The sequence below is a fragment of the Diadema setosum genome, chromosome 2, assembly GCF_964275005.1.
Source record: "Diadema setosum chromosome 2, eeDiaSeto1, whole genome shotgun sequence".
NCBI classification, from domain to species: Eukaryota; Metazoa; Echinodermata; class Echinoidea; order Diadematoida; family Diadematidae; genus Diadema; species Diadema setosum.
This window is the reverse complement of record NC_092686.1, coordinates 2762640-2779794: the sequence shown is the minus strand read 5'-3', so window position 1 is coordinate 2779794 and position 17155 is coordinate 2762640. Positions and strand designations below refer to the sequence as shown.

The window sequence follows — 17155 nt, the reverse complement described above, 5'->3', positions numbered from 1 at the left end:
CCTAGGACATGTACTGTAAAAGTGGAAATTTTCGTGATGTAGAAATTTTCACGCATTTCGCGCAAACCACAAACTATCAGTGCAAAAATAGAAGCATGCAAGTATTTTTCCATGCCATATGTTACTGTAGTTGATGTCTTGATTCTGCGGAATTAAAAACAAGCAAAACTCATCCTACCTGGCCGAGCGCGAAAAATTACTCACGCGAAAATATCCACTTTTACAGTATCGCAGTATTAACTGGAAGGCCCTCATATTTAAGATTCTGCACATATAGCAAAAATGAAACTACTGACAGTTATTAATAACAAACATTCTTCAAACATCCTCTCACTTCATTTCAGTGCATAAGCCATCTCGTTCCACATCAAGGTGAAATTGTTTCATTTCTCTTGTGCAAGATACGTTGTATCTGAGTTAAATATTGAGATATTTTCCCCCACTTGAGCTGGACTGCAAATCTACAAAACAATTTTCCCCGGTAAGGACCCTCCACAAAGTTACAAAATTAGGCATCATATAAAAGACAAATTATAAATTTTTGTTCATATACCATATAGGGTTAGTGTTATGTTATAGAGTGCTTTCAAAACTTTTGATAAAAAGGGCTGGAGATTTTCTGTTAAATCACATTGTTATGTATACTATACTAAGTTTAGAATATTAGCTATTGCATATTTTCATCAAAAATGGAATCAAGTTTGAGAGTCTTGTGAGGAGAAAGGGTATGAAAATACAGAGGACTTGCTCCAGGGGGAAAAAAGAGGAAGATTTTGAAGATCTGTTGCTTGACAACAAAAAGTAGAAGAAATTTTGATATGCAATGGTACAATGTATGTATTGGCCAGTCACAATGACACAAGTGGACATGTCAGTCTCTCTGATCTGCAACCATTCATAATAACTCTTGTTTAACAATGCAATGAAATGCATGTGTTAACAAACATTAACTTCATTGCAGACCCACAACTACCCGGTAATGTCAAGGCAATCTGTACAGAGTGGAATACAGAATTACATAGGGAGCAACAACCACATATTCACCTTGGCAATGTTGTTCTGCATTGGAACCAACAAATTTACAAAAAAAAAATTATCACACACCCACCATTAGAAGGCAGTGAAATTCACATTGTCATGGAGATACCAGTCTTACTATTAATCATAGTACCACCAGTGGCATGACTGATATTAAACTCATGACATGTATCCACCTTGCATGTAAACAATTTAAAATCAACTATAATTTGACTGCAATCAAATATCCAGGAAATGGCAGTTGCTTTCTCAGTGTTATCATGTATGTCCTGTAAATTACAAGTGTTCTTATCTGCTCCTGAGTATTAAAAAGTAAAGTGTATGAGTAAAACAAGAAGAACTTAGCACAAGCAGGAAGACAATTCAATTTCTAGATTATGGCCTGATTTTGACTACAATAAGGCATATCTACTCAAGTACAGAGAGTTAAATGATTAAATGTAAAGGCAATATCAGCCTGCTGCATGCTTTGTTCTACCAACCTTGATCATATTCTTTGGCACTACATGTACAAACAAAATCCCCTGATGACATAAGATAATGGTGACTTCGTGCATTTAGCTTTTAGCGATGTTTCTTGGAAAAATATGTTACTGTATCATAAATCAGTCACATGCATGGGGCTTCTGTAAAGTTCATCAAGACACAATTAATTTATGTACCTGTGTGAATGGAATCTTTCCTTTATCAAGTACAGGGAAATCCTAATAAAACCAGCTTGATAGGACCGCCAATTTTACCTTGTTATGAGCGGTACCTCGTAAACGTACTAAAAAAGTGACAAGCTATAATACAGGAATAGAAAAACTGGAACCACCGTATTCACCTTCTTAAAAGCAGTACATATTTTGAGAGAGGTTTGTTTTTTGTTTTTCCTAACAGGGATTCCCCGAAGGTAGAAAAAGTTGCAGGAGACTAGGATCAAAATCAGTATAACTTCAGGCACATTTCAAAGACCTTGTTTGTTGATTGTTGACATAACAGGATACAGACATGACCTTCACTCTTTACTGCTCCTGCTCTATTCCTGTTCTAACAGAAGGAACAAGTAATTCAGATATGCTTACAATATATTAGGTATGTCGTTTGGATGCCAATAAAAGCTTCCATATGGAACCTTTGGGTGCGAATAGAAAAAAAAAGAAAAAGGAATACTGTTTTTAAATGATTATGTTGTGTGCAAAAAAAAAAAAGTAAGCAATGTTAGAGGGACAAAGCCATGTGATGATTGAGTTATTTTCCCATTAAATAATAATTTCATAGCACAACAATATCTGGTTATTTTTAACAGACCACTGAAATTTTCGGTTTTCAGAAAAAACTTGGCCTTGCCATAACAAATATGTAAATAAAACCAAACATATCAAATAGACATTCATATAAGTAGTTATGTGAATATATCATTGTGGGATTTCTAGTGACAGCTACAAGGTACGGGTCTGTCTTTTGAAGATTAGTTATAATGTTACTATATCTTGTATGTGATTCCTGGTCTGTGTATATTTAATTTCTTAAATGCACAAACAAACACAAACACACTACAAATATGTTCATAACAATCAAATCACAGACTTAGTCAAACCTTTTTCTACTACCAAAAAGCTATTGTGGGTCAGTGGATATTCCATGGCCTCTCAATCATGGAGTCTTGGTTCAAGTCCCCCTGGCAGCAGCAATGAAGCCCCTGTGCACACTTTTTCCTTACTGCCTAGTTATGTGGAGGGAATTTAAAATTAGTCCCATGGTAGCTTTTAAAACTCACAAGCATTTGAATGAATCCATAATGTTCACATGAAATTAATCCATGCAAACAATTTGTTTCAAAGTAGCTTTAGTACTAATTAGCATTTGATCTCATTCACTTTATCTCATTCCCTCACTCTGTTCCCCCCCTTTTTTTTTTTTTTATTGACCCCTACAGACTCAAAACATCATGTTGACCTGGGGTGAAAGGTTTCTTTTTCCATTTGTGCATGGAAGGGGATGCCTAAATTGAGTGCAGTCTTGTACATGGTGTCTATAAAGGCATCTAAATATCACTATTTCATACACTAGATTTCTAATGGGGATTTATGGTAGATAACACGTTTGGAAGGTGTGACATGTTATGTGGGGGCACATTCATGGTGGTCATAAATTCTGTTGCTTAGCACGGCGACTGACTTCTTCCCTGTATGCCATTTGAAGGTCCTTGAGGTTTGCTTCCAGCATTGTTACCTCGTCCCACCGACCGGCCTCCTGGGCCTGATTTAGGTAGCTGCTGATAATGTTCATCTGCTGTATAAGAGGATCGTCCGACAGGGCCTGTACTGATTCCTGGCTGACCGCACTTGGTTTCCAACCTGAGGGAGCCACAGGCTGACTCCTTACCTCGCTTGACCCTAGCCCTCCCATCATTCCTGCCCCGACTTCCTGGGCCTGCTCTTTGATCTTGTTCAGCAGTCCCCAGCTGGACTTTCGTTCATGGCCCTTCTTCGGGCTCTCCAGGAGTTTTGATTCAGCTTGGGCCTTCTGGGAAGCTCTTTCCAGGGCCTTGGCCTCTGCCTGCATCTGCTGGGCCCGAGCCCTTCTCTCCTCCTCCAGCCGTCTTGCGATGGCCGCTCGGCGATTCTCCTGCAGCCGGACGATTTCCTCTTCAGAGGGCAGTGGCTGAAGCCCCAGCATGTGGTCCTGGAGAAAGCGTACTGCTTCTGACCGGACGTTCCTCCGGAGTTTCTGCTGGGAGGGTGACAGAGTCTTGTCAGACCCCGATCCCAGGGTAAAGATCTTTTTGCTGCAGAGAACAGGGAGTAAATATTGGACTAGAAATTAATGATGGTATTCACAGCATCAAACACATAAACCACAGCAGTGGCAGCACTCAATTAATTCACATCACTGGTATTAGAGGCCTACATGGTGGGTTATAACTCTGACTTTACATACTGCACATGGAAGGGAAGTTATCTCTACGAACTTAATTCCGTTGATTACTTGCCTCTTGATATTTGCTATAAGGATGGTGTGGAGTTGGAACCCTGCAAAAGGTAGTAACTGTGTCCAACTCTCTTTCTTCTAGGTTCTATCACACATTGCCAGCTTCTCCTCCACTCCATCTTAGACATAGCTTCCCTGCAGCATCAACAGTCTGATGTAGTACACTACTTTGTGTCAAAATCTACATAAGATAAGAAATTTGACCCCTTTATAAAAGGTCAACACCATCAGCTCTACATACCTTATCAAAGAAATATACACTTGAAGGAAATTTCACTTTTCCCTGCTGGTGACAGAAATTCTTGACAGACATTTAGTCAAAGAACTGTACAGTTACCAAAAGCCATGTGATGGTAAGCTTTAATGCAGGGGTGCATTCATACGAGTGATAGCATGAGTCTTACCTCAGCATGTCCAATGCATCAAAGTACTTCAGCAGAACTGTCCTCTCTCTTTCTGCTCTTTCATAAGAATATTGCTCTTCTCCAGCCCTAGAAACAAAAGAAGAATAATCATAGTACATTCAATAAAACATTCAGTACAATTTACAAAGCAGCTACTTGGAACATTTCATTGTGACCTGGTTGATGAACATGGAATTCACGTAATCATATCTCCATGTGTGTACAGAAAAACTGAACTCTCATTTCTGTTCTCACAGTTTTTCCATTTAAGTATAGTGTACTATAGTATAATAGAATCAAAATCCAGTTTATAAAGCACAATTTGCACAAGAATAGTAATGGTAAAATTACTCTCCACTGGAAATGGAAAGTAATATCCACACTCATCATCATATTTGGAGACACCGAGGACACACAAAACTGTTCATCAAATTTATAGATTTTTCATAATTCTGTTTCCTCTTAAAATGGAAGATCTAACCTAACAGAGAAAGTATGTCTGAATCATCTTCATATTGGTAGACTGAAGCTCTTGACAAAATGTTTATATTATTATTCCTTAGCACCAGGAAAGAATAAAAAGTCGATACTTGGGACATAAACATTGATGGTAAAGGGGGTTGACAAGAGAAAGGCTGTGCCCTGGTCAAAGGTACTTACAACAATGATTCGGCCATACGTTCATAGACTGGTAACTGCTTCATAATCTGTGCCTTGATCTCTATCAGTTTCTGATAAGGAAGAAAAACAAATGCAGGACACATACACTTAGAATTACCATCTCAGCTTTCCGTCTTCTCATCACGATGGAAATTCCCTTTTCCAATTTTTCTATCAGAGGATGTTCACATGAAAATACTTGCCTAACAAACAGCTACCAAGGTTATGTTCCACGTTCTTGATGTCAATGATTTTTAAATGGACAAACTGCTCAGATGAACCTGCTGCACCCATTTCAATTTTTTTACTATTTGGTTGCAGAGGAAAAAAAAAAAAACTTTTTATAAGTATAAATTCAGGACTACAAGACTACCTGGGCTCGCACAGGATTACAATAGATAAAATTGCCATTATAGCTTTATACTGTACATGTTCATCTATGATTGATTCTCCCAACATAGTGACCATACAAAAAAAAAAAAAAAAAAAGTGATTCATGGTATACATAAAAAATGAAAAGCATGTATCTATTTTATTCCAAATGTCTTTTCCATCAAATTTCACATATCTACATTCTTCTATGACAGGATTTCCCTTTATCCTGAAAGTATGAAAACTCTACTATCTACCACCATGTTCCCGCCACCGTGACCAGTGGGGGCGCTACCCCTACCCGTCATTCACTGACACTAAAAGTTTAACTGCTTTGTAATTGGCGAGAATAATATCAGTAGATTGCTGGTCAATGTCTCATATCTATGCTGGCATTTTTTAGCAGATATGAAACTAATCATCACAATGTTGTACAAATTCTAATTTCCATACAAATAAAATCCACAGTGAAACTTGCACTATCATCCACAAACTAGTAAGTGTATATGCAATAAAACAAATATTGTTTCCTCAACCAAAACTGGAAGACAGCTTTCATTGTTTGTTTGTTTGTTTGTTTGTTTGTTTGTTTGTTTGTTTGTTTGTTTGTTCGTTTGTTTGTTTGTTTTAGTTTAGTTTTGTTTTGTTTTGTTTTTTCAGCATACCTCATAGAGCTGGACAATGACTGGCTTGGTGATCCGCTCCCGCACCATGCTCAGCCTCTTCTCCATGATATCCACGCAGTGCTGACAGACTCGAAGCGTTATCTCTGTTGACTTCTTGCTCGGTGACCCTTCCGCCTCTTTTCGTCTGACCTTCCTCACGCCCTCGGCAGGATTCAAGACTTGCTCTGCAAGCCATCGCAAAGTAATGGCATTCAACGGCATACGCACACATCAAGAACTATGACCATAATTTCACTTGGCAAAATTAGACATGTTGCATAGTGTATACGCCAAATATTTCGCAAGGTTTTTATTTTCACAAATTTCGCGAGTCACCTGCTATTCGCGAAATTAAAACACACGGAAATATTGACTCTGATCCCGATATGAATGTGACGTATACGCGTACACATTTCTCTGTTCAGTTCAGGACTCCTTACGATCGCGAATTTAACCACTCGCGAAATCGTTGGATTCGCGAATTCGCGAAAATTTAGACTCATGAAATATATGGCGTATACGATATCTCCACGAATTAATAATGGCATGAATGTATTCAGAAATATCTGGGCCCTTGTACCAATTTCTTTATCAAACTTTCATACCATCATATATACTTCTGACAAATCTTTAATTATTGCAGTTGTTGAAAATTGTATGTGTGTGATGACACATATTTAAAAGTACACCACAAATTACGCTAAAAAGCTATTTCACTATGAATCTATATTTCCCTAGAGTTATGCACAATAGGAGTAAAATTTCCAGCCAAATGTATTCTAACAAGTATTAGAGCATGACAACAGTCACATGACTAACATATCACCACAACATTTGCATTTATATCTTAGTAAGCAAATATGAATGTCATTTTCTTCTTTTAATTTCTACAGATACACTCCTTTCTGAATACAAAACAAAAGCTGACTGCTAAATTTGGGCAAGAGACAAATTGCCATTCAATTTTCATTCTGTAATTCGTTCTATACTCCTGAGAGAAGTATGATTTTGAAACAAATACAATTTCAGTTCAATAACAGTTGCTTACTAGATGTACATGATATCAATCATCCATTCTGGTTATACTTTCAAAATTAACTTACCACAGAAGTCAAGATCAACAAACTTGGAGCACTTGTTGCACATGATGCTGCCACACAGCCTACAGTGATGGCGACGTAATGCCAGAGAAAATTTGTTTCCACAGGACAAGCAAATGGGAACATCACTATCCTCCACCCAAGGCACAACAGTCCGCTCATAAACTGAAAATAAAATGAAACTGGACGGAATAAAAAATTTGTTCATACCCAATTTCCTTGCTCATTCTGTTTGGTTTGTTGGGTTTTTCTTTCTGTTGAGGGCTCGGAGATTGGGAGAATGAACGAGAGCTTAAGCTTGGATATTTTCTCATCTTAAAGGTTCAAGAGATTTTGTATTGAAGCCCATTGCTTTAATACGACTTTTCATTATTGAACTAGTTGTGCAAAATCCTCCTGGGCTTGCTTGCAGCAAAGAATATAACAAATAAAAATTATAATTCCCATTGCACAGCAATCAAAGAAATAACTGTGACTGCATTAACAATAGAGGCCAGAGTCACTGTGAAGCTAGCCACCGTCATCATAGTATTGGAATTTCACCAATTTCTTTCAAGTTACTTACCACTGGAAGTACAATCATTTGGTATTTAAGCAACAAATACAATCTTTTTCCACTGCAGCTATTCTGAAAGTGGAATAAATTCATGGATCTTACAAAAGGCAAACTATATCACAGGGCTGCACACTAACCCATTTTTTCTGCCGGTCCGACATGTCTCTGTCGGACCGGTAGATGCCCCATTTTACCATTTTTTACCGGTCCAAACAGAAAACTTACCGGTCAACAACGGCAACCTAAAAAAAACATTAAATTACTTGCAAACTTATTTTCTTGTTTTTATGGACGTACCCCCCCCCCCCCCATGTACATTTTACTGATTAATGTCTTTTTAAACGAATTATTTATTGCACAAGAAATAAAAAGAAAATGAGAAAAAAAATAGAATGTTTGTTCGTGAATTACAGTGTAAAATGATAATGAAAAAAAAAAAAATCAGATTGTATCATGCGTTTGTGACTTTTTCTAAACATCGGCGCACGAACTTGCTGCATAACCGTGATTTAATGAATTATTTTAGCTGTGATATTTTCTGATGCACGAGCTACAAGGGGTTCTTTATTTTTCTTTCGACACTCTCTTCGCATTTGTGCATGCGTTCTGAAAGGTACACGACATGCAGGGCCGAATTCGCAATCCTCTTTGCGCCCATTTCTACTTCAAATATCAGCGGGATTGTGACGATTTCATGAATTACTTCGGCTGTAACATTTTATGATGCACGCGCCAAAAGGGGTGAAAATGTGTCCTTTATTTTTTTGCCGATATAAACTCTTCGAATTTCGTAAGTGCGTTCTTAAAAGATGTACCACACGGCCGAATTCATGATACTTTTTGCGCCTATTTTTACCTCAAATATCAGCGGGATTGTGACGATTTCATGAATTACTTCGGCTGTAATCTTTTATGATTCATGCGCCAAAAGGGGTTGAAAATGTGTCCTTTATTTTTTCCCGATAAACTCTTCGAATTTCGTAAGTGCGTTCTTAACAGATGTTCCACACCGCCGAATTCATGATACTTTTTGCGCCTATATTTCTACCTCAAATATCAGCGGGATTGTGACGATTTCATGAATTACTTCGGCTGTAATCTTTTATGATTCACGCGCCAAAAGGGGTTGAAAATGTGTCCTTTTATTTTTTCCCGATAAACTCTTCGAATTTCGTAAGTGCGTTCTTAAAAGATGTTCCACACCGCCGAATTCATGATACTTTTTGCGCCTATATTTCTACCTCAAATATCAGCGGGATTGTGACGATTTCATGAATTATTTCGGCTGTAATCTTTTATGATTCACGCGCCAAAAGGGGTTGAAAATGTGTCCTTTTATTTTTTCCCGATAAACTCTTCGAATTTCGTAAGTGCGTTCTTAAAAGATGTTCAACACCGCCGAATTCATGATACTTTTTGCGCCTATTTCTACCTCAAACAAATTATCAGCGGAATTGTGGCAATTTCATGAATTATTTCGGGTGTAACTTTTTGTGATCTCATGCACGCACCAGCTAAAATGGTTGAAAATGCGTTCTTTAATTTTCTCCCCACAATCTCTTCGCATTCCGTACATAAAGATATACGACACGGCCGAATTCACGATCCTTTTTGCGCCTATTTCTACCTCAAATATCAGCGGGATTGCGATGATTTCATGAATAACTTCGGCTGTATTCTTTCATGATGAACGCGCCAAAGGGGTTGAAAATGTGTCTTTTATTTTTTCCCGATAAACTCTTCGAATTTCGTAAGTGCGTTCTTAAAAGATGTACCACACGGCCGAATTCATGATACTTTTTGCGCCTATTTCTACCTCAAATATCAGCGGGATTGTGACGATTTCATGAATTATTTCGGCTGTAATCTTTTATGATTCACGCGCCAAAAGGGGTTGAAAATGTGTCCTTTTATCTTCTCCCGATAAACTCTTCGAATTCGTAAGTGCGTTCTTAAAAGATGTTCCACACCGCCGAATTCATGATACTTTTTGCGCCTATTTCTACCTCAAATATCAGCGGAATTGTGACGATTTCATGAATTACTTCGGGTGTAATCTTTTGTGATCCACGCACCAGCTAGAATGGTTGAAAATGCGTTCTTTATTTTTCTCCCCATAATCTCTTCGCGTTTCGTATGCATAAAGGTATACGACACGGCCGAATTCACGATCCTTTTTGCGTCTATTTCTACCTCAGATATCAGCGGGATTGCGATGATTTCATGAATTACTTCGGCTGTAATCTTTTATGATGAATGCGCCAATATGGGTTGAAAATGTGTCCTTTATTTTTTTCTCTTCGCATTTCGTAAATGCGTTCTTAAAAGATATACGCCACGACCAAAAATCATAATTCTTTTTGCGCCTATTGTCTCCTCAAACTTCAACGGGATTGCGATGATTTTATGAATTATTATTCGGCTATAATCTTTATGATGCACGCGCCAAAACGGGTTGAAAATGTGTCCTGTATTTTTCTCCCAATAATCTCTTCACATATCGTATACATGCGTTCTTAAAAGGTAGGCCTATACGACACGGCCGAATTCACGGTCCTTTTAGCGCCTATTTCTACATCAAATATCAGCGGGATTGCGATATTTCATTAATTATTTCGGCTGTAATCTTTTGTGATACACGCAACAGAAGGGTTGAAAATAAGTTCTTTATTTTTCTCCCGATAATCTCTTCACATTTGTGAATGCGTTTTCAAAATTATACACTGCACGCAGGGCCGAATTCGAGATTCTTTTGCGCCTATTATTGTTTACTCAAATTTCAACGGGATTGCGATAATTTCATGAATTACTCTTTGGCTGTAATCTATATGATGCAAGCGCCAAAAGGGGTTGAAAATGTGTACATTATCTTTATCCCGCTAATCTCCTACCATTTAGTACATGCGTTGTTAAAAGGTATACGACACGGCCGAATTCACGATCCTTTTTGCGTCTATTTCTACCTCAAATATCAGCGGGATTGTGGCGAATTCATGAATTACTTCGGATGTAATCTTTTGTAATGCACGCACCAGAAGGGGTGTGTCCTTTATTTTTCTCCCGATAATCTCGTTGCATTTGTGCATGCGTTTTTGATAACCGACACGGCATGCAGGACTGGATTCAAGATCTTTTTTGCGCCTATTTATTTCCTCAAATTTCAACGGGTTTGCGTTGATTTCATGAATTGTTATTCGGCTGTAATCTTTTATGATGCACGCACCAAATTAATATGTCCTTATTTTTTTTTTTTTCTCCTCTATAATCTCTTCGCATTTCGTACTTGTATGAGCTTTTGAAAGGTGTACGACGCGGCCGAATTCATGATCCTTTTTGGGACGATTTCTACCTGAAATATGTAAGCGGGACTGCGATGATTTCATGATTTTTTTTTTCTCCCTTGTATTATCTCTTTACATTTTTTAAGGGCCGATTTCGTGATCCTTTTCGCGCCTATCTTCATTATGAGACCATTCTGAACGAATGAAAATATTCATTTACTGTATCGCTGAATATAGAATATGTTTTTACTTTTTCTAAAAATCGGCACAAGTAAAATAGTTCTAACATGTCAACTGCCACGCAGCTGCGAAGCCGGGATCGGATCGATCTTGCGTTTAAAAAAAAAAAAAAAAAATCATGAGTAAAATTACCCAGAAATGCGTGCGCTTCTATCAATGCTTCTTGTCTGGCATGACCGCCGATCGCAAGCAAACGAACAAACAAAACGGGATCGGGGAAACAATCCATGCATTTCGACAGTTACATTGTACCGTACATCCTTTGCATGTATTGCATAGCATGGCAGTGCGTGAGCAGCGCAAATGCGCAAGCGAGCGCGAATAAACTGGTCGACTGCTAGTGCTCAAAACTAATATACAATTGTATGTTTACTTTACAATTGCACCGGTAGACATATTCGAAAACTTGCGTAAAACGTGTTGAACAATGCGATATTTTGCATTCTGTTTCTCCCTGATCGGGGCTGATCTTTTTCTTTCTACTGACCCCGCCAATGCTTTTTTTTTACTGGTCATGTCGGACCGGTAACTTGTGGATTTCCTGAAAAGTTACCGGTCCGACAGTGACTTTTGCCGGTCTTGACCGTCGGACCGGCGCCAGTGTGCAGCCCTGTATATCAACAAGTCATCATCCATCTCAGAATTGGAGATTCCCCCAAGTCACATCTCTCTGTCAAGCCGCTCATTTCAGTTTGATCTCAATTCTACCTTTTCTCTTTGCCTGGTCACTCCATGGTGGTCCCTGCTTGACCAACTTCTCCAGACGTATGACCAGCTTGTTGATCTCCACAAATGTCCTGTCAATCCTGTCACTCCTGATGCTCCTCAAGAATTCAAAATGGCTCCTGGATGCCCCTGCCATTAGACAAAGATAAGATGGAGTAAGCAGAAATCTGCTTCCCTTATCGTCTCTGGGTGACAAGACCTTGCATCTCAACATCATGAATTTTCAGGAGAGTAAAAAAAAAATTCCATTTGTGACCCGCGACAACGGTTTCAGGCAAAAGTCGCAGAAGCAAATTCCCTCCTACGCGGGGTAAAAACATTTTGACCATTATTTTTGTCGATTTGGGGTTATTGCAGAATTTGAATCTTTGATACGTTTTCTGCAAATACACTAAATTTCACAGCATAACACTAAGTTTTTCCTACTGAAAATGGAATTTTAAACACCCTATGTTGAAGCGCACTCGTCAGTTTCGATCTTCTTTCGAACGCCGCGCCACTATGCCCAGTGTTGCTACGGCGCGGCATCTCGCATGCGATTGGATAGTGCGTCGCACACATTTACATAGTTCGGCTTTCAGAGATACGCCTCGCAGCGTGTCGGAAATGTTTTGTCCACACTAATTACGCATGCATGCTCCATTGTTGTTGCTACAATAGATACCAGTACGCTCGGTCTTTAGTGTAAGCTCTTCGTTTGGTTTTCTATCCGAGCTTTTTTACCGCAATATTTGACAACGGAATTAGTGAAATAAAAGGTGAACAGCAACACTAGGCAGCACTAACTTAATGTGAAAATAGATACGACAGGGAACATGATTTAAGCGTATCAGAGTGGCAAATTGCCACACAAATCGTGCAACGTACGATCGGAAACTGACTTGTTGATATTGTGCGTGTTGTAAATATGACAGCAGGTTGACTCAAAAAGACAGCAGAAGAGAGCAAAGGAGTGGTCATAAATGACCAGTATTCAAATAATACACTGTCGTAAACGTCAAAATTGCACCAAACTAAGTAAAGTCGTGTTTGTTTGTTTGCTTGCTTGCTTGCTTGTTTACCGCACAACGCAACACATGTACAGCTTTAAAAAAAAGAAACTACAGAAAGCATGACCCTTTTCATCCTTCTGTCTTCGAAAGGGTCCCCATGATGAAATTTACGAGACAAATCAAGCACTATTAAAACGTGATTTGTAAAGATGTGGAAACGAATGTGCTACCCGCTCCCGTAACGTATACACACAGGCATAGCGTGTGGATGCCACTGAGTAATACGTGCACCATGCACACGTAACCAGCAGCTTGTAGTTATCGTATCCGCCATCTTGAAAGACGTACTGGTATTCACAAACCCGAGCGAAACGCATTGTGCATTCCGCTCCATACGCTGAGTTCCGAGGAAGGTGCCCAGGAAATTTGACTCTCTCAGTGAGCCAATCAGAAGCCGCTGTGGTTGCTAGAGGCGGAGCTTAATCTCAATTGGCATCACTGTACAGATGGGTGATTCTCACCTCACATCGCCGCCTGGCATTGTCTTCGAGCATGAGGGGAATCTTCAAAGCCCATTTTCTCGCAATTTTGTCAGGCTAACAAATCAAAAAGTGCATTATATTTCGCTTTATATGACCACTCACAGTACCGGAGAATACAAGTGTTTTATATCAATGTAAAGCTTAGGAAATGGGCAATGTGATTCAATGAAAAAATGAATTTTCAAAATTTCCGACTTTTGCCTGAAACCGTTGTCGCCGGTCACATTTGAGCAACATTTTCACAAAAGAATGTCAGTATTGCCATCAAATACTGTTATCTTGGATTACAATAATTGTTGTTTTAAAACTCAAAACAGTATTTTTGATATTTAAAATTTAGTTTACATTTTCTTTAACCTGTTTAGGATGGTTTGCTTTGGGACACGTCCTAAACGGGTTAATATATTATTCTAACTGCGAGGTACAAGGTCTTGGCACCCAATAAAGGAAGATGTATGTTTACTACAATGTATACATAGCATACTAGCCGTGTCAATTTATTAAACTTCATCAACTGCATACGAAACTGTAACCTCTCACTCTTAAGCACAATGTTTGTTCTCCAGAATGCAATTCATCACATTCAGTTTTCCAAAACTTGACATTCGAGAAGGCAGAAGCTACATGTAACATGAATGTAGTAAATATGGCACTCATCTTGAAATCACACAGAACATGGACATCAGGAGTCATCTAACTCTGAATGAACAAACCTTACTCCAATGCCTTGGTGAGGCCCTATCTGTTTCTCCTTCTCTCATCTACCATTACCAAGACAAAATATGAGTGAGTGCTTAAAAGTGTATGATCAACTTCCAGAAATTGTTTTCAAGTTCTGTCTGGATCTGATGTACCACAGATATCGATGTACAAGTCGTTTGATTTCTCACCAAGGTCCTGGGTGTCCCACGTAAAGGGGTCAGTGCCCAGAAGAGTCTGTGATGGTGGAGAGAAATCCTCCTCCTCCCCTCTCTGTCCCTCCTGAAATGGATCCTCAGACCTGTTTCTGATGAGGCGTTTGGCTTTCCCAAAGAAGCCCTTGAGCTGGTTTAGTACAGCTTTGTCTTCACTCCCATGAGCACCTACAAAAACAAAACATAGGATTTTTTACTCTCTTTTTCCTATTCATCAGCAAAATCAGTTCTAAGACATTATGAAGCACTGTTCTTGTATCGACTTCCAAGATATCTGAACATTATGAATCATCAGATATCATGGCACTTGCAAGATTACTATCATGGAATTTGAAGTTGAATGGAAAATAAGGAATGTGCATGCCTATCAAGCTTTGCTAACAAATACAATCATGTGAAAGGGAACAGGAAAATACTGCCTTTAATTCTCATCATTAAAGAATATACCTTGGCACACACACGAGAATTGCATTGCATGAACACCTGAAGCAAGTTACAGAGTAGATGAAGATCAAAATAAATAATTATTAATATTCTGCAAGTTCTGATCATCTGAAGGTTATTTAGCCAGATAATATTGCTTTCCATTGGCAGTCTGAAATAGTCTCCAAATTACATAACTGTGACTTTACATCCCATATATATAGTAAGAGCAATAAATACTGCTACTTTAACTTCCCTCATTTTGTCAAGTGTCATAATTCTTCAAATCCTATCTGAAAGATTTTAAATAATTTCTTTTTAATTTGTTGACATCCTCTGTTATGACAAAATGCAGTCAGTTCTCAAAGAAAATTGCATAGATCTGCTTTTTGTGCAAAAAAAACCCAACAACAATAACAATAAACAAACAAACAAATCAAAAAAATATGATGTCAAGGACAAGTCACACATGTGAGTAAACAAGGTCCCCGGCTGGCAGCAAAGTTAATGACTTTCAATCTGTCTTACAGTATTCTTAACATTTGTCTGATTTGAGCTAACAATCTTTCTGTTAAATATGTTGCCTTTCAAGGATTTCCAGCCATGATTTTCATATCTTTCTGGTTTGATTTATATACCATTAAAAGACACCTCTTGAGAGTAATGGAGGAGGGAGGGGGAACAACCTGTACCGTGATACTCTGTCCTATTTTTTTTTCTCTCTTTTTTTTTTTTTTTTGGGGGGGGGGGGCTGCCTGCAGTGTCAAGATGTATAAGTTTTTGTCATGTGAAATGTGAAAGCTCTGTGGCATGAGGACATACTTTCAACGTGATGTTGTAGCTGATACACTGTGTCGAAGTTCTGAAGGCACATCGGACATAGGAAGCCCTCGTAGACTGGACTGCTGTCATGCGTTACTGTGGCAGCCATGATGGGCTAGGATCTCTCACAACTTCTGCAAAACAGACAAACACAGACATGTAATTATGTTTGGGTAACTTTGAGTAATGTCTTCACGCAGTTCACACAAAATTACATTTATAAATTTGAATCTAATCTAAAATAATTGGCATTTTACAAGGATACTATACACAGTTTTGAAAATAACATGGTTTGATCTGTATATTATTACCATATAGGAGTATATGTATCATTGTGACTACAGTACTCTGTATCAGTTTTGGCCGAGGCACATTATTCTTGACCAGGCCAAATTCCTCCCCCTCCCCCCCCCCCCTCTCTCTCTCTTTTACTTAATTTAGTGGAGACGCACACGCAGAACGAGAGGGGACCGATATATATCACTATTTGGCCAACTGATGATTTGTCAGGGTTCAATGAAATATTTTAACCAAACCAGTCTTTGGGGATCAAGCATTGATATCGACATTGACTTTCGTGTCGTCACTGAAAACAACTCGCTCTTCGCGAACGATCACAGCTAATATACTGTCTACACTGTTATTTTCGCGTACAGATATTTTCGCAAATGACGAGGTCATAATTTTCGCGAGATGTTGTTTTCGCGAATCGACGTCAATGCTTACGTTAATGCTCTATTAACACAGCACATACATGGAGTCATTTTCGCGTGTTGTTAAATTCGCGATCCAACTGTGATTCACGAAATTCACGAAAATTAAACCCTCGCGAAAATAACAGCTTTAACAGTATGCTGCCTGCACAGGCTGAAACTTTAATAAGTTAAGTTAGCCGTCTGATGTGATGGCAATGATGTGATGCGGCAAATCAAGTAACCATTAGGTCGCCTAACCAGGAGCAAAAATAAAAAATAAAAAGGAATAAAAGTAATGAATAAGGTCAGGTGAAAAATGCAATTCATAGATGACACAATATCAGTGTGATCACACAGACAGACAAATCAAAGACACACACATCAGTCATATATTTCCCAAACCAACTAGATTCTAGATTCTCTCTCTCTCTATGGTATATTTCTAGATCAAACAGTTGAGTTAACGTGTTACTGTTACTGTATAACAAGAAAACATAGAGTTCTAGCGTTAGAACTTCGTTACAATAAAAACTTGTCACAATCATTGCACTTTGATTTTTAGCTCCAGCATTGACGAAGCCCCGTTTACAATCCATGGGGCTCTTGCCATTGACTGTATTGATTTGTTATTGTTTATTGTTAAACAAACAAGCAAATCAACTTACGCGTACTGTACATGCGTGTAGACCGTATATTGGGCACTTTGCAGTTCATCAACTGGATTTCTTCATAGGCCCTACATCAAAACT

General features: G+C 38.6%; 1 protein-coding gene and 1 long non-coding RNA gene across 2 annotated transcripts in view; one reads left to right on the top strand and one right to left on the bottom strand.

The window, feature by feature from the left end:
- Nucleotides 1-7397, top strand: part of LOC140246133 (uncharacterized) — a 10285-nt gene extending 2888 nt beyond the window's left edge. The window contains exons 2-3 of the long non-coding RNA XR_011902435.1: nt 6111-6317; nt 7224-7397. This is a non-coding gene — a long non-coding RNA (uncharacterized lncRNA). The remainder of the gene's footprint in view (nt 1-6110; nt 6318-7223) is intronic.
- Nucleotides 2913-17155, bottom strand: LOC140246132 (rabenosyn-5-like). Its single transcript, XM_072325572.1, has 9 exons — nt 17072-17155; nt 15712-15845; nt 14443-14634; nt 12001-12147; nt 7219-7380; nt 6116-6300; nt 5079-5149; nt 4419-4505; nt 2913-3811 (listed from the first exon to the last, which is right to left on the bottom strand). Exons 2-9 carry the CDS (start codon nt 15818-15820, stop codon nt 3169-3171), a joined length of 1596 nt encoding a protein of 531 aa, XP_072181673.1. The 5' UTR covers nt 15821-15845; nt 17072-17155; the 3' UTR covers nt 2913-3168.

Bases quoted from the DNA above. Each gene is read 5' to 3' on its own strand.
- LOC140246132 (XM_072325572.1), bottom strand. From the start codon at position 15,820: ATGGCTGCCACAGTAACGCATGACAGCAGTCCAGTCTACGAGGGCTTC. The intron at 4,506-5,078 runs GTAAGTACCTTT...TTTTGTTTCTAG, and splicing joins CGTATGGCCGAATCATTGTT to GGCTGGAGAAGAGCAATATT. The intron at 3,812-4,418 runs GTAAGACTCATG...TGTTCTCTGCAG, and splicing joins GATGCATTGGACATGCTGAG to CAAAAAGATCTTTACCCTGG.